The 24,971-nt window shown below is 42.3% G+C and overlaps 1 protein-coding gene across 2 annotated transcripts; it reads left to right on the top strand.

Moving 5' to 3' along the window:
* The first annotated feature begins 10,449 nt into the window (after positions 1-10,449).
* LOC131130844 (twinfilin-1-like) lies at positions 10,450-24,679 on the top strand. Of its 2 annotated transcripts, XM_058074905.1 has the most exons (10): positions 10,450-10,685; positions 11,640-11,781; positions 15,975-16,055; positions 16,128-16,306; positions 17,470-17,565; positions 17,643-17,747; positions 22,722-22,847; positions 23,095-23,245; positions 23,318-23,439; positions 23,710-24,679. In XM_058074905.1, the coding sequence occupies exons 2-10, from the start codon at positions 11,757-11,759 to the stop codon at positions 23,872-23,874; spliced, it is 1,050 nt and encodes a 349-aa protein (XP_057930888.1). In that variant the 5' UTR covers positions 10,450-10,685; positions 11,640-11,756; the 3' UTR covers positions 23,875-24,679. The 2 variants fall into 2 exon arrangements, with proteins under 2 accessions (XP_057930888.1, XP_057930887.1); XM_058074904.1 differs by lacking the exon at positions 10,450-10,685 and having other exon boundaries at positions 10,840-11,781.
* The last annotated feature ends 292 nt before the right edge of the window (positions 24,680-24,971 follow it).

The raw sequence follows: 24,971 nt of genomic DNA, 5'->3' as shown, positions 1-24,971 counted from the left end.
TCTGCAGAGTGGATGGCAACATCAACAGCCTGAAATATCAAGAAATTCTCGCTGCCCATTACATTCCAAACCATAAGAAAGGGCAAATTCTGCAGCAGGATGGCGCTCCTTCTCATACTTCAGCCTCCACATCCAAGTTCCTGAAAGCCAAGAAGGTCAAGGTGCTCCAGGACTGGCCAGCCCAGTCGCCAGACATGAACATTATTGAGCATGTCTGGGGTAAGATGAAGGAGGAGGCTTGGAAGATGAAGCCGAAAAATCCTGATGAACTCTGGGAGTCCTGCAAGACTGCTTTCTTGGCCATTCCAGATGAGTTATTTGAGTCATTGCCAAGACGTATGGATGCAGTCCTCCAAGCTCATGGAAGCCATACACAATATTAATTCTTTTTTCCAAGGTACAATGACTTTATGTTCTGATGTTATTGTAGCATATTTGTGTATTCAACATTAAGTATATGTATTATTTCTACATTTTTTTGTATGCGACAAGACTTTTGTCCAAGCAAAATCTGACCTTTATGTCCTAATTAAATGATAAAACTCAATGAATGGTACAAAACTTTATTTTTATATAAAAAGCATAATCTAGAGGGCTTTGCCTTTCATATAAGTCATTCCTGATTCCAATTGAGCAACTACAAGTCAAGTTATTATTTGTTGTTCCTACAACTTGGATAAGCGACAAGACTTTTGTCAGGGACTGTATATACATATATATACATATACATACATATACATACATATATATACATACATATACATATATATATATACATATATATATATACATATATATACATATATATATATATATATATATATACACACACACATATATATATGTATGTATATATAACGTCATGACAAATACGGGCGGTATGGCTCAGGTGGTAGAGAGGTTGTTTCCCAACCTCTTCTGAAACAACAACAGAAATGACTCAGGTTGGGCATCAAACATCGATTGGAACAGGTTCTGACATTCAGATTCACCCGGATTGAACCCGGAATGAACCCGCATCCTTGCACAAAGGATTGCGCAAAAAAGGATGAAAGAATGATTTATGACACGCTACAACGGACTTTTCACCCCGTTTTTGACTGGCTACGCCAGACTTCTTTCGACCAATCAGGTAAGCGAAACAACGAATGAGGTTGATCTTATACCAGCATTGAAGCAGCAAACAAATACTTGATACTGTGAATACGGTGGCCAATTCAAATATCCAGCTACTAAATGCTAGCTTTAGCCAGGAAGTTGACCAGACGCCGTGTTACTCTATTCACTTTACTTTGGTAATTGGCTTTACCATGGTCAAGTTAATGTTTCACGTTGGGTGCTGGATGTTCATCTCCATCGCTGTTCATTTCAAGTTGGCAGTCGGATATATGGCTCCCTAGCAACAACGATAGCGCTGTTGCTATGTGGGACCCACTGACACTCGGGAAAGTCAATAAATGTGTCAGGAGTGTGAGTTAGGTGAATGGATCCCAGGATGCAGACACGGACTGGGAGAGTTCAAGCAGTTCAACAGGTTTTAATGGCGATGAGCACCAGGGGGACAAAACAAGAACAGAGGGCCGCGGTGCGAGAGAAAAAACAGAACACAAAGTGAACCAATTGAGGTCACTACCGTGGAAGCTGGATGGGCGACTGGACTGAAAACAGAGGTGAGCAAAACAGTAGCAAACTAACATGCGGTTAGCAGAGGCCAAGAAAGGGAATAATCCAGCGCAGGCTAGCTGTAGCCAACTTTTTATGACCGTCCCTCGGCAAAGTATCGGCATTGAGAATCGTTTGGAAACTGACTCAAAACAAGGAATCAGAATTGCTCAAATTCAAACGATGCCCAACCCTGGAAATGACCCTCCAGCACGGCTTGTTCATGAATAAGCCCTCCATCTCCCCTGCAGCAACTCCAGAGTAAAACCAGGTCCAGCCCCTCTTGAGGAGTTTGGTTCCAGAACCATGGGGCATTCCATGTCCCAAGAACTAGACTCCACCACTGACGACAGGCAGCCTGCCCAGGCGCCCGCCCTCAACCACCACCCAAAACACATTTCACCAGAACCATGCGCGTGTCCATGCAGGTGATGGGTCCATGGGGGGAGATCCCGCATGGCTTTTCGGGCTAGAACCGTCTGGGCCCCATGGATGAAGGCCCGACCATCAGGCATTCGCCTGTCATCCCTCCTCTTCAGGAGACCATACCAGGGGCATATAGACCCGGACAACCTAGTCCCAAGGATCACTCCAGGCCCTCCACCACAATAAGATGATGGTATTTTCTGGAAATGTATATATTTACTAAATATCCTCCTTTCATTTTTCACAATGTGGCCCTGGCTGTAAAAACGTTTGGACCCCCCCAGGTGTAAACGTTTTAAATGACCTCATTTCGCCCTCGCTGACAATGTTCTACTGCCATTTGCATGAGTTAATAATCAGCATAGCGAGTCCGACGCTTCAAGGTTATTCATTCCGCCAAGCTCAGCTGTTCAACTATTTTACATATTGCATCCATACACATCTTTGAGGCTTTGATGCCAAAAGCGGCCATCTTTGTCGTGGCTGGCGGCCTTGTTGTTCCACCCATTTAAGTATATATATGTTTTTTTTGTTGCCGTCATTTGCCACAGGCAGGATTGGCCGGCGTTGAGCCCGGACCATACTTCTTCCACCGTGGTATTTCAGGGCTCATCACAGTTACATAATTGAATTCACTTGCATGGATGAACTTAATTGCTTCAGCTGCCAATGAGCCTTTGCTTTGGTCAGAGGTATGTGCATGGTGTACATCTGCAGATGAGACTGTATTTTATTTTATTTTTTAAATCAATGGATGTCTCCTGTATCCTCATGCCTTTCAAGACAGCAAGTACTCTGATCATTCCTGGCTGCTATCCAAACTGGGGGATCAGTCATTCCTGGGCACCTAACGTGTGAGAAATGTGACCGCAGACAAAAAACACACATCGTTCTTTTCCTTGCCTTTTAGTCACTTTAGTCAAAAAAACACTGTAAAGACCGAGCAAGGTCGCCATCTAGTGGTAAGAACACGCACCATACACCAATAAGATGCTGTAATTGGGGGAGTCACCCTGCTGGAATCCACACACAGCCATTTTTGATCACTTTCTAATCACATTTTAAATGGCTGACTGACGCCCCACATTTTAATTAACTGACAGCATTAAAAGCCTCCCGCTGAGTCTGAAATTGTCTGCTGCTCACAATTATGTCTTCTTTCCATCTTCACGCCATGATAACCTATTTTAATTCCTCCCTTCTTCATAAATGATGTATTTTACTTTCTTCTCATGTCTCCGTAATTTGAGGAATACATTGCTGTTCTGCCAGTCTCTTTTTATTATATACTGTAGCATCATTCTAACCCAGGGGTGGGCAAACTTTTTGACTCACAGGCCGCATTGATTTAACAAAACGGGGGGGGGGGGGGGGGGGGGGGGGCAGACTATATATTTTACACGTAACAGTCCACCTGGTATTATTGTATCTGTAAAAGTGTCATGCAATCTGCTATTATTATTTATTATTTTATATTTATATTTAAAAATTTTATATTTAAATATTTTATATTTAAATATTTTGTATTTAAATATTTTTAAATGTATTATTATTATTATTATCATCATTATGCTTGTGTCCCTTTTTTCAGGAGCACTTTGTAAACAACAGACCACATCAAATAACAAAATTGATACAACCATCAAAAGGTTGGCTCAAGCCACGATGCCAGTTCGTATGTTGAGTTTAAATGAAATACTTTGGAAAGAACGGACGGGCCGTATTCAAACACTTGGCGGGCCGGATGTGGCCCCCGGGCCGTAGTTTGCCCACCCCTGTTCTAACCACAAATATCTACATGAATGATGTCTACAAATGTCGACATGAATGACCACCTGATGCTGAAATCGCAAAGAAGGCACGTGACCTGAGAAAGCAGGAAAGGATCCAAGCTACTTGGGGTTCCAACTGCAACATTTTCATCAAGTTCAATGGAGGACCGGAAGTCAGTGTGCTCGTTGTCAAAAATATGACCCCAAACATGACCCCAACTTGAAAATGGAAAATGGCTTAAACATCACCATTATGGCACAAGAAGATCTGCAATTGGACACCTTTGGCTTGGCAAATCACAAACAATTGGAATTGGAAAAGGACACAGATCCGGACACAAATGTTTTTTCTCATATACATATGAGAATTGACATTGTCATTATTATACAGATGAGCAATGATAAGCAATGACAGAACACAATGATAATTTAAATATTGACAACAAGTTGTCAATCATATATATAAACTGCAGAAGCATGTATGCAAACTATGACAACATCAAACAATATCTGAATGTGTTCAAGGAACCTTTCAAAGTAATGGCAATTTGGGAAACCTGGCTGAACGAGGATAAAGGCACGGACTTTGAGTTGGAAGGTTATGAGATGACCTGCATCAACAGGAACAACACAAGGGGAGGAGGAGTGGCCCTGTATGTGGACAAACGACTACATTACAAAGTGCTAAAGAATATGGCAATTGCTATTGACAATATTTAGCATGCATAACAATAACAACATAACAATCTGTACAGAACAAAGCAAAAACGTGTACATACGTTGTTTATACAGAACGCCACACTCAAGGATAGAAATGTTAGAGGATTGGATCAAAACAACCTTTTCGGATAACAATCAAAAAACTATTTTCATATGTGGAGACTTCGATATTGATCTGCTGAATCCACACAAGAACAAGGTAATTGATGATTTTATGGATACAATGTACAGCTTGAGTTTCTTCCCAAAATGACCAGATCAAGTAGAATACCAGACCATTGTGTCACTCTAATCGACAATATATTCACCAATGACTTTGATAGCAAAACCACTAGTGGCCTGCTAATCAAAGTGATCATCTTCCAGTGTTCACAATTTACAATTATCATTATAACAAAACGACCAACGGAAAGACTGACCAAAGACTACGTTCAGAGGACAGAGTCAACGCTTTCAAGAAGGATCTAGAACAGGGGTGGGCAAACTACGGCCCGGGGGCCACATCCGGCCCGCCAAGTATCAATCATTATTAATAAAATTATGAATAAAAATTATTAATATAATTTATATTTATCATTATTAATATAATAATAATGATAACAATAATCACAATCAATTCATAATGCACTTTACATCAAATAAATGATCTCAAAGTGCACATATAGCAGACTACATGACACTTTTACGTGTAAAATATGTGTAAAAATATACGTGTACAAATGGACTGTCACGTGTAAAATACTATACAGTCTGCCCCCCCCCCGTCAATTTTATTAAATCAATGCGGCCCGGGAGTCAAAAAGTTTGCCCACCCCTGATCTAGAAGAACAAAAATGGGAGTGTGCGTACAACGCCAAAGTGTATGTCATTATATGGTCATATCACCTCCTACTTCGGTATGTGTCCAAAAAAAAATACATCAATAAAAAAATTCAAAAAAAAAAGACATAAAAACAATTTTACAAATGATATCAGAAAGGCAGGTAACAGTTAGTGATTGTAAAAGTACCAGATGGAGGGGTAGGATTTAATAAGCTTTGATTCTTCCTACTCCTTTTGGACATGTGGAACTGGGAACTGATTATGGGATGCACTCAATTGGAATCTGATGCATGTTCAAATGAAATTTGAACTCTGGCTTTCTTTGGCATCTTAATGACCATCTCCCCCAACAAAACACAGCTAGCCTGAATTTGAGACAAGAGATGGCCAGACTGAAAGATTCATCACGTTTGCTTAAATACCTTTAAAGGTACAAGTTGCAATTATGATTTTTATTGTATTATTATTGTATTTATTATGATTGATTGATTATTGAATGTAAATTTCATGCCATTTATACTTCAAGGCACCAGTATTATTCAGCCGGCAGAATAGCATTCTTTCTCAAAATGAGTTTACACCGTACTTTCAAGACAAATACTTCCTGTAAAGGTATTCCTTCGAAGCAGTCATCAGTGAAATCATCACGACTCAAAAAAGGGGTGTCTCCACACCCACTGTGTACACACACACACACACACTCCACTTGAGCATTACATGACCTAACAGAGGCCATCTTTGCATGGCACACTAACACACGACAGAACACAGATGGCATTCTGCGGGCTATAACCATCTACGGGGGGGGGGGTCCCAGTTGGTGTCCCAACTTTTCCAGCAAGGGCCACATAGTGAAAAAGGAAAGGATGCAACGTGGCCACTTTCATATTTAGCAACACATGTAGATATGCTAAGACGTTATACATATTGCAGGAAAACAATGCATCTCAGCTTTGTCATAAGTGAATAAGACTATTATTAGTATCAACTTCGTTCTTTGCTCTATTTCCCCCATTTTGGCTGTTTTATTATTAGTATATGAACTTTCTTCATTAATATTTTTAGTAAATTTTCTTTCTAGATATTATGACTTTATTCTAGGGGTGTAACACCATGAAATGAAAGGAAAGGTATACAAAACTGTGGTGAGACCAGCCACGTTGTTTGGTCTAGAGACGCACCGCAGTTGCTGTGAAACACGAAAGAGAGAACTTCTAAACCGATCTTGTACTTTCTTTCATTCCAGAGGATGAGCAAAACATTTTATACTTTAAAAGTGTTGGATACGTGTGCAGCTTATTTAGGGATTCAACTTGGATTTTGTCTTGAATGAACAATGGCAATTGAAGAGAGAAGCGGGAGATCTGGAGCCAGGGCTTAAACTAATCTAATAATTGTTACTGTCATTGTAAATCTGAAATCAGAGGGGAACGGGGGAGAACAGAAACTGCAGCTCGCGTAATTTTTTTTATTGGTCAGCGGCACATTGTAAAAATATAATTTAACTAGAACACTAAAAAAATGTATTAAAAAAAATAACAACAAACCCTAACCCTAACAACATAATGGAAATATCAGCAGCAATTTTACAAGAATAAAGCCAAAATAATACGAGAAAAAAGTCTAACACAAAAAAGTTGTAATTTTATAAAAAATAATGTAACAATGAGGAAACGTAATGCCATTTTGTAGCATCGAGTTGAAATAATAAAGAAGTTATTTTTTAAAAGTTGGAATATTACAAGAAACTTGCAAAATAAAATAAAGTTGCAATTTGGGGAAATTAGGATGCGGCAAAAAAAACAGCAGAACCGCTGGAATTTAACCACAATAAAATAAAAATATTAAGAAAAAAGTGTTGTATTCTAACTTCAGAAAAAGTTGCAGTTTTCCACGAATAAACTAATATCATGAGGAAAAATAATGTTATTTTAATAGCATAGAATTAAAATAAGTCTCACTCAGAATCAGGTTTGATTCGGAATCGGAATGAGAGTATAATGACAAGCATTTTTTTTTAAGTTAAAAAATTACGTTCTTATTTAAAAAACAATAAATGTCTCATTTGTAAAAAAAAAAATTTATATATAATATCATGGGAATAAAGTCATAATATTACCAAAAGAAAATGACAAAGTTTATTTGAAGGAAAACAGCACTTTTTGGGGAAAATTCTCCATCTTCCTCAATCCTTGTGTAAGGTATGAGTTTTGATCTGGCAAGTTTGGAAAATGTCATGACTCTATTTCGAAAGCTTTGGAACAGTGGTGAACTTTCCCAAGAGTGGCTGGCCAACCAAAATGATCACAAGAGCCCAGTGACCACTCATCCAAAAGGTCGCAAAAGACCCCACAACAACGGCCAAAGAACTGCAGGGCTCACTTGCCTCAGTTAAGGTCAGTGTTCATGGAAAGACACTGGGCAAGACACTGGGCAAGACACTGGGCAAGACACCGGCCTGAATGGCAGGATTCCAAGACCAAAACCACTGCTGAACAAATAGAACATCAAAGGGGACCTGCTATGCTCATTTTCATTTCGTCACTGTCACTATTATCAATTACTTGTATTTATATGATGATGATATGATATGAGAGTGCTCTGGTGTTTGTGGTACCCGAAAAAAAAAAGACCCCAAACGGATTCTTTCAGACAGAGCTGCACTACACAGATCAGATGTGAGCCGACACCAGGTTAGTCCGGGGTTCCACTTTGTCTATCCTGCATCATAAGACACTCTCCAACACATAACATCAGGATACATGCCATTGTGGTTTCATGGGCATTTCAAAAATACGAATCATTTGACCTTCACTGGGAAACGTTTGGACACCCCTGATCTACAAATGTATTGGGACATGTGTATTGGGTTTTTTTTTTGGTGTAATGCAGTAAATTCTACATGATTGACCATTTGCTGTCATGAAAACGTTTGCACTTTTGAAAACTTCTCTTTGTACATTCCACTGAATTGCTGCGCATGACTTACCAAAGAGGAGTTGGTGGAATAGGATGCAGCATGTCACCTTGAGGACGCTCCATCCACCCCCGGGGTACTTGTTTAAGAGGAAGGAGTAGCAGTGGCCCACCACGGCTATGCGCGCCTGTCTGACTGTGGGACACAGGGTCCTCGGCGAAGATGAGGAAGTTGAAGAAGATGACGAGGTAGGCCACGAGGAGGCGTGACCACGGATGCTGGAAGTGGTGGTGGAAGCGACCATTTGTCTCCATCCTGCAGAGCGCCGGCCACCGCCACATCTGGGAGGCAGAGAGACCATCTCACAGTCAGATTAGTGACGGTGGAAACATGGCTTAGTGTGAGATTACAACATTACAACACCATGAATTCTGTTGAGGGTTGATTTTGGGATTATGCTAAATTCAGTCAGGTTCCTCAGCGACGGATCACATGGATCACAAACATGGAATCTTAGTGATGGCTTGTCTAGCTGTGAGCTCTGAGATGCCCTCAAAAGCTGCAACAGCACCAGTCTGATTCCATTTATGACCCCCTCACTCCCACACCACTACCCTGATTCCCAGAAATGACACTGGATATACGTACCCAGCAAACACAGCATTGCACATTTCATATTTCACCCCTCACCCCTGGTACTGTTTTATCCTTTCAGTAGGGGTGTCACGAGATCTCGTGTTATGAGATTAAAATACAACACAATTTCTTGTTAGAAGTAAATCAGAACAGGGCAGCCAGAAGCCAATCCCATCGTGAGCTATGGCATCACAATATGAATGATAATACAGTAATATGGAAGTGACGGTGTGCAAAGCATTGTTGGAACCACACATTAAGGGCCTTTACACACACTGCAATCCTTGACTCCTTTGGAGTTACCAGCGTCAGCAGCCAAGGAGACGTTGTAAGTAATTCTACATTTGATGAAAGTTACTTAAGATTTGTCAGATCAAAACAAGTACATGTTCAGACCTGTCTGCACCTTTAATCACCAAACGGTTCTATTTACGCTTGTTTATGTTCGACACTTCACAACACACCTCACATGTAGACATGGTCGTTATATTTATCAAGAAACACCACTATACTTGATAAATATATCAAGTAGTGGTGTTTCTTGCTTTAAATATCTTCTGTGTGCACCTCCGATTGTACATAAGTATTGCCATGCAATGCCAGTCTGAAAGCTGCATAAGCTCCTCCACAGTGCAGCTTGATAGAGCCAAGACGGCAGAGTTTGGACACACTCCACCATCACCCGGCAACACCTCAGCTTCCTGGTGACCACATTTTACCCAATCTAATATTCCCCAGCTTCCTTTAGTTTTGTTTCTCATGCCACAACTTTAAAAAAAAATACTGAATTTCTTTAATATTTAAAGTGTATGCTACTAAAATGACATTTTCCCTCGAAATATAAAACTTTTTTATTTAGATGTTATTCTTATAAAATGACAGCAGTTTTTTCCATTTGTGCTATTGTTTGTTTTTAGGTTATTCCAATTATATTTTTGCTTTATTCTCGTAGCATAACGTTTTCTGCAAACTAATGCAAAAATTACAGCTTTGTCGTTTAGTTTCTCATTATATTTTTTATGTACTTTTTCTTTAACAGTTCAACTTTATGCTTCTGAAATGAGGACTTGCAACGTTCTTTTAATATTTTGACTTTCTTTTGACTTTATTCATGTCAATTTAACAAAAAATAGCTGTGGGCCATAAATGGCCCCCAGGCCGCACTTTGGACATCTTGCATTAGCGGTTTTGGCATGACAACAAAGGTTCGTTATTATCATGTAGGTAAGGCCATCACATCACTGTGAAGGTGCACCTAATGACCTGTCCCTTTGGCCATGCTCCACCACTCACACAACAATGATGACGTCACATGTGAGTAACTAAACTGCCATGTGTTACAAACCATTAAAAGTCGGTGCCTCCATTGGAAGTCAAAGAGGCGGAGAGGGATGAGAGAAACTTCCTACCTGAGCCGGCCGGCGGCCACCTCGCAGAAGCGCACGTGTGGCAAACCTTCCCCGTCCGACGCACCTCGCTGACGCCGCCCCCTACTGGGTTCCTCGGACACATGAAACCGCCAACGGAGCCCCCATCCTGCTCAGGAGTAGATGGTGATACAGCAGCGGGGACGTGTTGGAATTATCCATGCGCGACCTGCTGGGGCTACACGGCAGCAGGACCACCAACGAAACATCCGCCATTGTGAACGAGCGTCCATGAGGGCAGGCGGGCTGGATCGGCGGGGCGGTGATTCGTGTAAAAGGAGGCCGACGAGGGAGCTGGTTTGGGTATGTGGAAGGGGCTCTGGTTCTGTGGTGGAGGACCGTAACCAACCATAGCATCAATATAACCTACACGTTGACGGTAAATCGAAGTTAATGTGGTGCAGCAACCCCGCTTCCGCCTTCGTTTTCAAAATAAAACGACAGGCATGCCGTGAACAATACATGTCAAAAGTTTGGAGATACAATGTCATGTTATTGTGTGAGAAAGTGTCTCCAAACTTTTGACTGGTAGTGTAGGTTATACAGAAAACGTCAACCTCAGAGTCCACTTCAATAATGCACATCTGCCTTTAAACACAGCATCGGGGGCACCACCAGAAATCCTGGGCCCCTACAAAATCACCTTGCCTCACTTGTTTCTTCTTCTCTTTCAGTTTCAGTGTTCCTATAGGTTCGGTTGAACAATAGATACATATCAAAAACGTTAATTAACAAATTAGACATCAAATTAGACAAATGAGCTAAAGAGCTAATAATGTCTTACCTGGATATTTGGAATGATGTGTTGGTAAACCACTGAAGAGCCCCACACTCCTCTTTATCAACTGTCATCGGTTTTTGTCGCCTAATTTGTCTTTTTTGTGATTATTACACATTTTGGGGCGTTATCCACACAGAGTAGCTGTACTGGCTGTGACGTCATTGACGTTTATTGCGATGTGCTCTCATGTTCATGTAATTTCGGTTGTTTTAACCCGTTCACGCCGTGTGTGTTTATAACAAAATGTTTTAGTCTGTAAATGTTTTATATGTAATAAGATAACTATAAGAAATTGTTTTGTTTTGACGGTTTGTGGTGGTTACACTTTATTCGCTTCGCTTCGTTTACTGTGTATACTGAATTCGTATTTTTTGATACTAGAGACACGTTTTTCGAAGCATTTGAAATATTTTTGTTACTCGTTTAAAAATGTCGGTCGGTTACGTTTTGGAACAATTTTTCTTGGATTCGTTTAGGATGGTGACGTCACCACAGAGGCGTGGCATACTGGTGCCATTCACTTCCTGCTTCTTTGCGACCCTTCCATCGCCTGATCAGCTGCTGAAGCTTCCCTCTGACGAAAGTCGCTCATCATGTCACATCAGACGGGCATTCAAGGTACATTTAATAACATCTGTCTGACTGGACTTTTCCGTATGTGACGTAATTTATCACCCCTCGTCAATGAAAGCAATGGAGTAAGAGAACGCGAGAGTCAACTTTGCTAATCGCCACTAGCTAGCTTTAGCTAGTCTGATGTGTGATGACATGTTTGTCGGTAGGCGCTTTGTGAGAGCCCTAAATCATGACTGTCGGGTGTATTATACCCTAATCATGTCTCCGAGTCGATTCAATCCCTCGGTGAGATAGTATAATGTTGACATTATCCCGTTGAATGAACGGGTGACGCCTTAATTTAGATGTTACTGACTGGCCTGTTCATCCAGCCGCTTGATCAATCAGGATGAGCGCGTCTCTGTGGTTTATTTGACTTAAACACGACTTTCTCCTACATATAGGAAATAAATCTCGCATTTGGATCAGATTGCATCTTCACAGGGTTCAAGTTGTTTTCGTAGAGGCTTGTCTGTTTTGGTTGGGATTCAAATGTGTTGCATAGTAATCTTTAGTTTATTAACAGCGTGTAGGACAACATTGTGCTCCTTCATTTGGCAGCATTTTTCCCCTTGTTTGAACTTATGCACTCGAATGTAGAGACTAGAGAGGACCTGGCATCTTATTCGGAAGTTGGCCTTTTGTCAGTTTTCTATAAAGTCATTAATTGCAGTTAATTGTTTCCAGACTAAGGTTGGGTGATATGGACCTTCGCATATGTCACAATATGTTTGGGATGTATCACGCTATGATGATATGAAATATAAAGTCATCAGATTCTGAGCTACAAACCTTAAGCCATATAATGAAATACACTTGTCTCGAATTGCAAAGCACATTTATTTATTAGTAACAACTTTTCTAATGGGATGTCAGCCTCTGCACACTACTAAATCTTCAACACACTCCAATACCTGTGCTTGTGATTAAGGAAGATGTAGTCACCCATGCAATTCCAACTGCATGAAGATATTTTCATGACACTCTTGTTTTGTTTATGCAGACATGAGCCAAAAACGGCACTCTTTGAAGTGTGTTCCCTTGTGGGGAATGTGTATGTTCAAAAATTAACCTGCTCCTCGAATTTTTTCACTGAGCAACTGCATGTCGTCATCAGGCACTGTGAAATGTTCCTTACATGAAAGACGTAAAACACAATGTGGTGAAAATATAATCATCGAGCCTGAGTCGTGCACACACAACCACACAAGCTAACCCTTGCTAGCTTCCACTCATACTCTGTAAGACTGTAAAACTTTCGCCGGCGTTTATAGCCATTTCAACCCGTTCAGGTTGCAAGGGTATTGTTAGTGCCATGATTGAGCGGTTTGCTGAGTAAATACTTGCACACATGAACGTTTCTTCTCCTCACGATGACAGCATTTCATTTTTCATTTATACCGGTATAAGTCATTTTCTTATCATGGTAATCTATAGCGGTATACCGGTACATAAAATATATCGCTCAACCATATTCCAGACATAAATGAATTTAGCAAGATATAGGATTCAGTGTTAATAAATCTAATATTCAAACCCCATTTGACTTCTTAAATATGGGTTTTAAAGAAAAACAGTGTTTCTAAAGATATAAATACAGATAAAAAGAAGCCGATAATGCATGTTATGAGGCAACTACTGCCCTTCTGATAAACCCTCCAACAATCCTCCAAGAACGCACCATTTGCATAATGTGACCAGCATATTGACAAGGCTACAGCTCGCCACACCACACCGGCTCGCTTCACCTCACAATAGCTCACAATGCCTCAGGCCACTACGGAAAGGTACATAGCTACAGCATTAGTTCCCCCTCACTATGCCCCGACTGCTGTGTCATGGTGCTGTAAGCTCGTACGGAAAGTGGCACTCTCGCCACTGGTTAATACTAGGCACCGTCAATACAGAGAGTGTAACCGAGCAGGTGGGTGTTCCCATAATATAACGGAAGTGCAGTGTGCGAGGGCGGAACTTTGAAGGAAACCATGAGTGATGGATGAGCATGAAAATTTGACCTTTAATAAATAAACGGTTGGACTTGAAGGAATAGAACCACTGCAAAGCTGTGCCAGAGACCCCAATGCAGGCTAAATCATCCAGGAGGACAGTGAGATATGGTATCAAAAAGCTGCACTAAGGTCAAGTACAAGAATGGAGAGAAGGCCGGAGTCTGCTGCAAGGAGCAGGTCTTGGTGTTATGAATAAGAACTGTTTCATACTGTGATTGGGCCAAAAGCCAGACTTGAAGAGCTCAAAAAGATTGTAAGTCGATGGTCCCGGAGTTGAGTGGCCACTATATCCTCAAGTAACTTGGAAATAAACAGAAGGTTTCATATGGGTCAGTAGTTATTAAGATCAAGGGGGTCCACACAGAGTTTTTGGAATATTTGTGTAACTGAGGCGGTTTTGCGAGGAGGAGGAGGAGGAATGGTGCCAGTATACAAGGATGTGTGAACCATTTAAGTGATAAGACGGGAGAGTGTTGGTAAACACTCCTTAACTAATACAGTTGGAAGGGGTTCAAGTTAGCAGGTGGAAGACTTAAGAGTACCTGATCAGATCAATGATCTGTTGACTGGGAGGTAGGAGGAACGCTGGCACGGTAACGGTTGGGAGCCAAGTCAATAATGGGATTGAGCCAATGGGAATTAAGTGGAGGTGAACAGGGAGTTTTCAAGTTCTGATGAATAGAGCTGACCTTATCATGCATGTAATCTAGATATTGTTGACATTGTGATACTGATGAAAATGGGAGGTAGAGGGTTGAGTCGTTTCTTAATGGTTGAGAATAAAGTTCTTGTAGTATTTCCATCATGGTGGAAAATGTTGGCGTAGTAGGCGGATTTGGCAGCATTAAGATCAGATTGGTAGGATATATTGTTCTAAGTACATTTAGAGATGTGAAGGCGTTCCTGGCGGCGGCCTATAGTTTTGAGTTGGCGGAGTTCAGGATTGAACCAAGGTTCAGATCTGAGGAGGGAGATGAGTTTTTAGCTGGGCCAGGCAGTCAAATGGCGAATGGACAGTAGAATTGTAAAGGTCAACCAGCTCATTAGCAGCGAGAGAGGGCAACACAGCAGCTGGAGGGGCGGAAGTAAAGGAAACAGAATGGCACCGTCTGATCAGGAGTGGCGTTGAGCTCTAGTGGGAGTGGACTTTCAACAGAGATGGTGGGGGAGGCTGGATGAGTGTTTATTCGGATAGTGGTGATGGAGGATGGAAGCTGATGGATGGATAGTGCAGATCGTGGAAATGCGTTGCTTCAGTTTGTGGATTTTTTTCTCAGAGGGCAGCCGGAAGCAGAGGCCAGTGAGGCGATGGTGGTTGGAGTAGCTGAAAAGCAGAGTAGGCAGAGGGCAGATACCGGACTAAAAGTGCATGATTCTGTTTATGGCAGGCAGCGGTGGAGTAATTGTCATGTGGAGAGGGACTTGCATACAAGAGCCTCAGTGAAGCCCTCAGTGTAGAAAAGGTGTAGCGTTAGCGACAGTCGAATAGAATAGTTATACGCAAGCACCATACTCAATTGCTGGAACAACAGATGTTTAGTGCAGGTTTGAATGATTTCAGAACAGCCACAGTAACCCCAACACGGGCTACTGTAGCGGTCGTAACCCATGCTAAAATAAGACTCAACCCCCGATGTCACTTTCTGTCTGCACACCACTTAGCTCCCCTAGCTCCGGAACACATTTACAGAAACACCCACAAGCACAATAACATGAACATAATCAAAATGAAAGGAACTCTCCAAATGATAAATTCTATATATTTTTTCTTATTATGTCTACTGTAGTGGGTAATAGGAGTGTTACAGTGACTATGGGGTGTTATTTCATGTCTAGAGGGCTCTAATAATGTTGTAGTATTGATCAAATTATCTTTCTTATTATTACTTAACATTTTGGGGGACGGTGCCAGTGCTGTAATGTTTTGCAATGTTTTGCTCCAAATTAAACACTAAACATAAAGGTCAGCTTTCCATATGCCGGGTCTGCTCTGTAAGCAGTGTGTGTTCATTGGTCATGACCACATTACACGGGTGGTATTTATTTGAGGTGAAGCATTTATTTATTGAAGTGGGCAATACACCTAATGGAAGCATAGTGTTTATTTAAACCAGGGCCACTATTTGAAGGAATATGGTATTATTTTGTGAAAACGATACGATGCTGACATTTTCATGTATTTCCTAGCGGGCAATGATGTGAAGGACATTTTTGCCAGTGCCAAGAGTGGAGACGAGTACCGAGTATTGAAGATCATCATTGAGGATGGTAAATATATATAAGCCCTATCAGTCCAGCAAGTAAGTTTCTATGTGACAGGAAATTGCGTTGCTTTTCCAGAGCAGCTGACTTTGGCCACCACCAAGAAGGCGTCAATGAAGTGGGACCACGAGTATGACTCCTTAGTGCTGCCCCTCCTGGAGGATTGCATGCCCTGCTACATCCTCTACAGGCTGGACTCCAGCAACAACCAGGGCTTCGAGTGGATCTTCCTGGCCTGGACTCCTGACCACGCTACTGTAAGCAGACGGGAATGAAAGGCTTCTTTCTTTCTGGGTGGGGTTTTCCACCTCAGTGCTTCAGTTCATTTCATTCCTCCTGGGAAAATGAGTTTGGATCAGTATGGCCCGCCTTATTTAGTGATATTGTTGTCTGGCTCTAGTGAAACCTGAACAACCAGTTGCAGTGCAATAGATAAATGAATAGACAAATGTTTATGTGAACTCAGGAATGTTATGAGGAAAATTCCCTGCCAGTTGAAAGTAGGCTGGGATTGACTGCTGCAGGACGTGGCAAAGTTTAACATTCTTGTTGTCTCATTCAAAAAAAAGCAAAAGATAATAATACAGGCTCAGGCTTGTCTGGAACTTGCAGAACCGTTTCATAACATAGACATAAAGGCTTGAATGAATACCTGAAACAAATTGAATAAAAAATACGTTGATAATAATAATACGTTGATATGTATCGATAGCTACCAAAGTAGCACAACAACATTGTAACAGATTTTGGAACTCATAACAGGATTATAAGGCGCCTCGTCGATTTTTTTAGAAAATTAAAGACTTTTAAGTGCGCCTTTATAGTGTGGAAAATACGGTAATCATAATCAATCACATTTAATTGCATAAGGTCAATTATTTTTTTCCCAAGTAAGTGAACCTTAGATAATCTTGTAATTTTTACTACAAAACTGTGCTAAATAAAATCAACATAAAAGAGCAAACTGTGTATAGGTTGTCTGAATGAGTCAAACAACCGTTGATGGTTGAAGTAGCTTTTGACATGCAGTGATCCAGACAACTACCACACTCATGGTGCCAGACAAACACAAGTCAACCAATCTATTGTGGATATTGTGAGGGTTTAGCAGTAGCTTTGGCTTTTTGGCAACATAACAAGGATGTGGTACCTTCTGTGCACAATGGAAAGGATGTGAATTAAGAAAACTCACAGTCAGGCTCCAGAAGTGCTTCACTTCTTTTTACATTTCAAGAATGTTGAAATGTTGCATTAAAAGGACTGTTTAACAATTTGACACAGGGACAGATGATTTATGTTTCCATTGCTTTCTATGGGACGACCATGGGGGCAAAGTCCAAATCAATTGGAACCAATGCAAGTAAACGGTGAGATGCATAATAACTGAATATCTACATCAGTATTGTATTTGTTTTACCAGGTGAGAAACAAAATGCTGTTTGCTGCTACCAGAGCCACACTGAAGAAAGAGTTTGGGGGCGGACATATTAAGGATGAGATTTTTGGGACCACAAAGGTTGGCTGACACACTGAGCAGTTACCTCGTAAAATTGTATCCCTGGTTACTCCGCTAATCAGTATGTTGTCCTCCAGGATGACCTGAACCTCAGCGGATACAGGAAATATCTGACCTCGCAGGCGGCACCGCAGCCCCTCACCGCTGCTGAGGAGGAACTGAGACAGATCAAACTACACGAGGTACACACTCATCTCCCAGGATGGTCATTATTCTTTTAAAATAATATTTAATAATATCTTAAATTGGCCATTAGGAAGGCTGAATTTAATTGATAGCTCTAATGCAGGGGTGTCCAAACGTTTTTCCAGCGACGGCCACATAGTGAAAAATGAAAAGCATGCAGCTTTGCCACTCTGGGCTCTATTTTTGTGGCGCAGCGCAGGGTGGCAGAGCGCGGCGCACCCCGTGCAGTGATAATTTCGTCCAAGGCACCACAGTGCGTGGCCAATTTCGTAATCTGATTGACTGGGCGAGGCCGAGATGGGTGTGACGGCGCACTAGGGGGTGGTGTCCACATTTTCAGCTTGGCGCAGTGAAAACATTTGACAAAACAGTGCGTCGAAGGTGCGCTGAAAGCTCGCCAGCTCCGACCTGGTCTACTCTTGCCGCAGGCAACCTGACTGCAGCTGAAAAGTATGATGTCAACTAAGGATCGACCGATATATCGGGCCGATATTTCCGTTATTTACTTGAATCGGTATCGGCCGATACATGCGTGGGTTCACCGATGTATTTACAGACAGGCATCCGCCGGGCAGCTTAGTGTTGCCGGAGGACACGCAGTCACGGTACCCCTCCCACACTGCAACAGTGGTGAATCCCAACAAGGGTATGTTTTCAACTTTTAATAATATGGCAACCCTGGCAATTCAGTCCCATGGTGTTTGGAGGAGTTTAATTCAGCCAACGCCGGGCTGAGGTTAAATGCGTGTTGTGTTATGTGTGTGCGGTCTCTCCAAGCACGCGCACACACACACAGAACGAATTGGAGCAGCCGTTAGCGTACACAACACAAACTTTAAGAGAAATGTTTTATAAATCGTACTAAATTCGCGGGGGAGGGATCATTACAGTCAGTCTACATCGATGCTAGATAAAACTTAAACTACAACAGAAATGTTCAGAAATGCACATGGTTGAATATTTATTCCTTTTAAAGTTGATAATGCCGTTTAAATGTGTGTTTAAGAAAGCTGAATCCTACTGTGTTCAGTGTTTACATTTCAATAAATATTTGTTTAAACTTGAGACCTGGAATATTTGTTATCTGTCAGGTCTAAGCACCTTAACAATGAAACAGAAGAAAGAAGGCAACAGTTATCAATTTTACTCGCCAGGAGAACAGTTGAGATGTACTCTGACTCGCGAGGAGAACGGTTGAGATGTACTCGGCACACAATCTCCAACCGCTCTGAGTACAATCTCCGTTGCCTCCCTTTTTATTTTTGTGGGGTGTTCCCGAAGTTACAAAGTTCACAATGCAGCCCTAAAGGACAGGGAAGTGGCTGTTGCAATGTGATGTGATCAAGCTTACACAACAGTTGATGGCATTTAGATGTATGATAAGAATACAATTGGTGGACTTTGTCGTGCCTCTGTGTGCCGCTGTGGTCAGATGTTTTCTGTTTCCTCTTCACAATCTTGAGTGTCTTGTAGTCTTTTATTCCATAGGCACACTCAGCCGAAGGTCAGCAGGATACAGGGCACATACATATAATATTTAAATGTGTTCACAGTATATATGATAACTTCAATAAACATTAACCTATCATTGTCATTTTTTCATGTAAATGGAGGGAGCAAAAGCAGTATCGGCCACAAATATCAGCCCAAGCAAAATCAACCATCGGCTAATGGTGATGGGAAAAAAAATCGGCATCGGCCTGAAAGAAACCATATTGGTCGATCCCTAATGTCAACTAATGAGTTCACATCTCAGTCGGTGTCTTAAGGATTTACCTATGATTGCCCATATTTCTCTGTTTTAATCTTTATTCTTAACGTGATCTGAAAAGATGGGGTACATTAAAATAAGAATGATGATGAGATACCGGGAGAGTATAAACCATCCAACGATTTCCTCTGATGCCTAGTCCTGTGGGCCCTGCACATTTAAAGGCAATGAGACGTGTTAATTTCATTGGTTAAGATTACACTCGGCTGTGTTAAACCCTGTCACACCTTCTCTCCTCCCTCTTTGGCCTTGAATGTATACAGCCAGATTTTTTTTTTTTTTTTTACAGCCATATTTTGAATTCAGTTCTGGATGTGACAGGGAGCCAATGGAGGTGCTGCAACACAGGAAATAATGAAAAAGGCAGGTGCTTTGTTTGTTGATCTCACAGCAGCCTACGATACCGTATGGCAAGCTTGTATGCTTACTGCCAGACAGGCACATGATCATGGTGTTTTAACCCCACCATTGGTTATAGCCCAAAGAGCAGGTGCGTCGCCTCAGAAATGGCGTCCCACAGGGATCAGTCCTGGCTCCCCTCATTTTGAACATGTATATATTGCCAGCAACCATCGCCAAAAAAATTGTGTGCGTGGCTGACTTGGCGATCATGCATTCTGCGAGAAACTGGCAGGTATGAGAGGGGTCTATTACTCAGTACACCGGCAGCTTAAATCGAGACACCCATTTGTCCCGGCTGCACTAGAATTGCTAAATGACCTCACACAGATCGGACCACAAATAGAACATGGAGTGGCTTGAAAGTTCTTCCATTCTCTGTTTACATTACTGACAACACCAGCCGGAATATGCTTTGCCAGGCCCGCTTGGGTCAGGATCAACTGCCTTCCAACAGTCGTTGGTCTCTTCTGCTCTGTGGCCTGTGAGTGTGGTGCAGAGGAGCAGACTGCAGATAACATGATAACATCTTGGCCTATTTATCGTCACCCCGACGGGGCTCGTGTTTGACAACTGTGGGCGAGAACTTGGTCACCTGGCTGACGGATAAATGTCTATACGTGTAACGGGTTTGCGTCCTCTGGGTCAACATTTGGCTCCACATGAAAAAGCAGGTGGCGGTTCCTGTGTGCTGGAGCGTCTGATACCGGGGTACAAGGGAATCCCTTGGGCCACTGCAAGGCGTGTCCTCCTCTGTCTCATTGTAGTACGTCTCTAGTATGAACCATTTAATTTGACTAATACCCATTACACGCTACTGTGTAAGTCGACTATTGAAGTAGTTGTCAACTACTTTTTTTACGTCCCCAACTCAATCTTGGTGAAATTCCAAGAAAGGGCAGTGTTACATCACCCTTTGAAACCGAGCGTTTTGAGCCATCCCAAAATGCACAAACCTCATTATCTGTAATTTTGGCATCATTTAACATGAGAATACCACATTCTAACTACAGTTATATGTCAGAAAAGGGCAGAAAGCATAATAGGTCTCCTTTAAACACTAAAAACGGTCCAGGAGGTGCTGGAACTAGCTTGCAATCTTGAAAAATGAAACCTTATTGTATCAAATCCAGTCTATATGGATATGATAAAAATATCAATATATTACCCAGTCCTAGCCTTGACATGAGGTAATGTTGTGTAGTTGTTGTCTGGAAGCAATCCAGAGGGACGTTAGCGGACTAAATGAGCTCCCAACGCTGTTCTTTCTCATCACATCTGCGTTGCATGCAGGGAACACTGTGTGTGTGTGTGTGTGTGTGTGTGTGTGTGTGTTGTGTGTGTGTGTGTGTGTGTGTGTGTGTGTGTGTGTGTGTGTGTGTGTGTGTGTGTGTGTGTGTGTGTGTGTGTGTGTGTGTGTGTGTGTGTGTGTGTGTGTGCGCATGTGTGTATTCGTGTGAAATGAAAAGCGAGCACTGCGTCCTTGTAAAACAGCTGCAGTGCAAGGTCAGCGGCAGTGTGCTTGTGCTTGCCCGGCAGTACAACCTCAGTGCAAAAGATGCTGACTCATTAGAATGGTAGGAGGTGGAGTCTCGGGGGCTTATGCGGGTCACACCCATTCCTCCTCTGAAAAAGACATAAAGTTTAGACCTGCGCCGCGAGAGAGAGCTTTGTGCATACGTTGACCACATGACAAGATCTGTACACTCACAAGACATTGCCATTGTTGCTTCATTTTGTCTTGTGACCATATATGGTCATGTTTAGAGATGTGGACCCACTCTCCTGTCAGACCGTGCTATGATGATGATGATGATGAAGAAACTTTGAAATATTCATCAACCAAAGCAGATGGACGAAAAACCTGCAGTCTGGCATTGTGGCATTAATATGCAAGGTCGTCTCCTCAGGAGCTCAGTGATGTTTGCGTTTGCCTTCATGCATTTTCAAGATACCTTCATCTTATTGGTCATCATCTTGTCATTTTCTCCGGGTACTTGTCATCAAACAGAAGAATATTGGTAATATTGAAAGAGAGATAATGTATTTGTAACCCCATAGACCAGGGTGGCCATCATGTTGATCTCAAACTGCTAGTCGATTGCCAAGGTAGTTTGGGTTGATCCCGTAAACGTTTAAAGTTAAAGGGAGAAGAAAAAAAATTCAAAGCCATTTCTAAAGCTGTAGGACTTCAGCCAACCACAGTGAGAGCCATTATCCACAAATGGCAAAAACATGGAACAGTGGTGAGCCTTATCAGGAATGGCTGGCCAACCAAAATGACCCCAATACCCCAGCAACGACTGATCCAAGAAGTCACAAGAGACCCCACAACAATACAACAACAAAACCCCACAACACATATGGACAAACAACCATTCACACTCACATTCATACCTATGGACCATTTGGCGTGGCCAATTAACCTAGCATGTTTTTGGAAGGAAACCGGAGTACCCGGAGAAAACCCACGCATGCACGGGGAGAACATGCAAACTCCACACAGAGATGGCCGAGGGTGGAATTGAACCCTGATCTCTCTAGCTGTGAGGCCCGTGCAGTGGGTGTGAAATGATCAACTATGAATTATTTGACCAAATTATTAACTGGACACAGGCTGCTTCATAACCATGCAATTTATCCCAGCCAATAGAAAGAAAAATGCTAGTGATGATATACCGCAAAAGTTATAATGAAATATTTGCTACAATTCTCATATATAATTATTTCTGACATCCAGGGGAGAACCATTTCAATGAGTGAAGAGCATCTTGATGACGTGGCTGTATGATGTGTTCAGGTGCAGACGGACATCAGTGTGGACTCCAAGCACCAGACGCTCCAAGGTGTGGCCTTCCCCATCCACAAAGATGCGGTGGCAGCACTCGAGCGTTTCAGGCAGCGGCAAATCAACTACGTACAGCTGGTGAGTGCTGGGGGACTTAGAGGGAGAGCAGGCGGCTTGCTTGACAGACAGGAAGAAGAAGACAATCCATCATGTGTCTTTTGTCAGCGGCGAACACAATGGCTTGTTCATGTGGCCTAAAAGGCCTTTGTGAGGCTTTCAAAGCATCACACCATGGTATTAATGCTCCGCACAAAAACAGAACTGTGCTTCAGTTGCATCTATCAACATACATTTGAACATCCATTTTCTTTCCTTGGTCGACAAGCAAGTGGACGCCGAACAGGAGCTCATCTGTTTGTGCAGCACCGAGCAAACAGAGTTGAGGGACCTGCCGTCCAGGATCCCCAAAGACTCTGCACGCTACCACTTCTTCCTCTACAAACACTCCCACGAGGGCGACTACCTGGAGTCCACAGGTGAGTTCAGTGTCGCCAGGGCTTCCTCTGTCTTTACCTGCTCTGATGGGTTCTTCTTCTCCTTCTTTGCAGTGTTTATTTATTCCATGCCTGGGTACAAGTGCAGCATCCGAGAGAGGATGCTCTACTCCAGCTGCAAAAACCCTCTGGTTGACATGGTGGAAAACCAGCTGAACATGGAGATTGAGAAAAAGGTGAAGTAACCATCCATTAACTATCACCTAAAAAGGTGAGCCCCAGTGGATTCGGTTAATGAAATGATTCTTTCTAAGCACGTAAGTATGTACACGCTAGGGATGTATGTGAGTGAAATTGGTGGCCCCCTATTTGTGTAATGCATTATGGGGACGCCTTTTGCCATTTTGATTTTACTATAAATTGCCAACCCAGTGAAATATTTTGTCGTAGTAGTCGTAGTATCATCGGTGTGAAACAGGATTTCTGTTGTGTATCTTCTCTCTTAGTTGGAAATCGACAGCGGCGACGACCTGACCAGCGACTTCATGTACGACGAGGTGCACCCCAAGCAGCACGCACACAAGCAAGCCTTCGCCAAACCCAAAGGCCCGCAAGGCAAACGTGGCGGGCGCCGCATGACTCGACTCCCCACAGATGAACAGAACATTTAAGAACGGACCATTTTGACACCTCGTGCACGTTCCATAGTGGAACATTCCAGAGATGTTGCTTGTTTTAAAAAGAATAGGATTCCCAAGCAGGTTTCTTTCACCCACAGTCAGCTATGCACGCCCATGTGACCTGAGCAACGCCACGTCTCTGTTTAGTGCATTCCCAGTGATTCATGTACCGATCACAATAACACCCCCCCCCCCCCTTTTTAAGTTGCTCAAATTCTTTATTTGCATTCCTTACGTCACTTCCTATGTGTAGTATGTATGTACATGTGTGTGTGCGTGTGTGTGCAAGACTGGTGCTCCAAAGCAGAGATGATGATCCCACTCATAAGTGCATTTTATATTGCATTTTTTTTTTTTTACTGTGGTTTGCATGGAGCGCGAGAGAGAAAACACAAAAATCATCTGCTGAGAAACGTATTTTTCTATGCAAGTGCTGTAAATGTACATATGGTAGCCGTGTGGTTGTGTGTGTGTGTGTTGTGGTAGTGATGCTGAGGATCACGGTGGAATTGAACAAGGGGTTTCCAGAAATATTTCATCTATGTAAACTCTGTACAGCAGAGGAAGCTGTTAGAATCCCAGCCGAGAGGAAGAAAGCGTGAGAGCGAGCTTAGAGTAAGAAAGGGAATTTATGAAAAATGTCGCTGCAGCCACTCATCTACTGATTCCGATTATTAGACGAACTACCAAGCTCACCTCATCATGTTGTCAATGTCACTAGAAGTAGAGAAGCAAAAAAAATAATTGTTTTCTTACAGATCTTTCTTTTTAAGGAGAATAAAATATTGAAATTGCACATCACGTGTTCTGGGTCATTTTATATGGATTTCATTCATTCATTCATTTTCTACCGCTTGTCCTCACAAGGGTGGCAGGCGTGCTGGAGCCTATCCCAGTTCTCCTCGGGCAGGAGGCGGGGTACACCCTGGACTGGTGGCCAGCCAATCACAGGGCACATATAGACAAACAACCATTCACACTCACATTCATACCTATGGACAATTTGGAGTGGCCAATTAACCTAGCATGTTTTTGGAATGTGGGAGGAAACCGGAGTACCCGGAGAAAACCCACGTATGCACGGGGAG

The sequence above is a fragment of the Doryrhamphus excisus genome, chromosome 6, assembly GCF_030265055.1.
Source record: "Doryrhamphus excisus isolate RoL2022-K1 chromosome 6, RoL_Dexc_1.0, whole genome shotgun sequence".
Taxonomy (NCBI): Eukaryota; Metazoa; Chordata; class Actinopteri; order Syngnathiformes; family Syngnathidae; genus Doryrhamphus; species Doryrhamphus excisus.
This window is presented reverse-complemented; position numbering and strand designations above follow the sequence as displayed.

Coding starts and splice junctions, on each gene's coding strand:
- LOC131130844 (XM_058074905.1), top strand. CDS start 11,757: ATGTCACATCAGACGGGCATTCAAG. Junction 16,056..16,127: donor GAAGATCATCATTGAGGATG/GTAAATATATAT, acceptor TTGCTTTTCCAG/AGCAGCTGACTTTGGCCACC. Junction 17,748..22,721: donor GACAGATCAAACTACACGAG/GTACACACTCAT, acceptor TGATGTGTTCAG/GTGCAGACGGACATCAGTGT.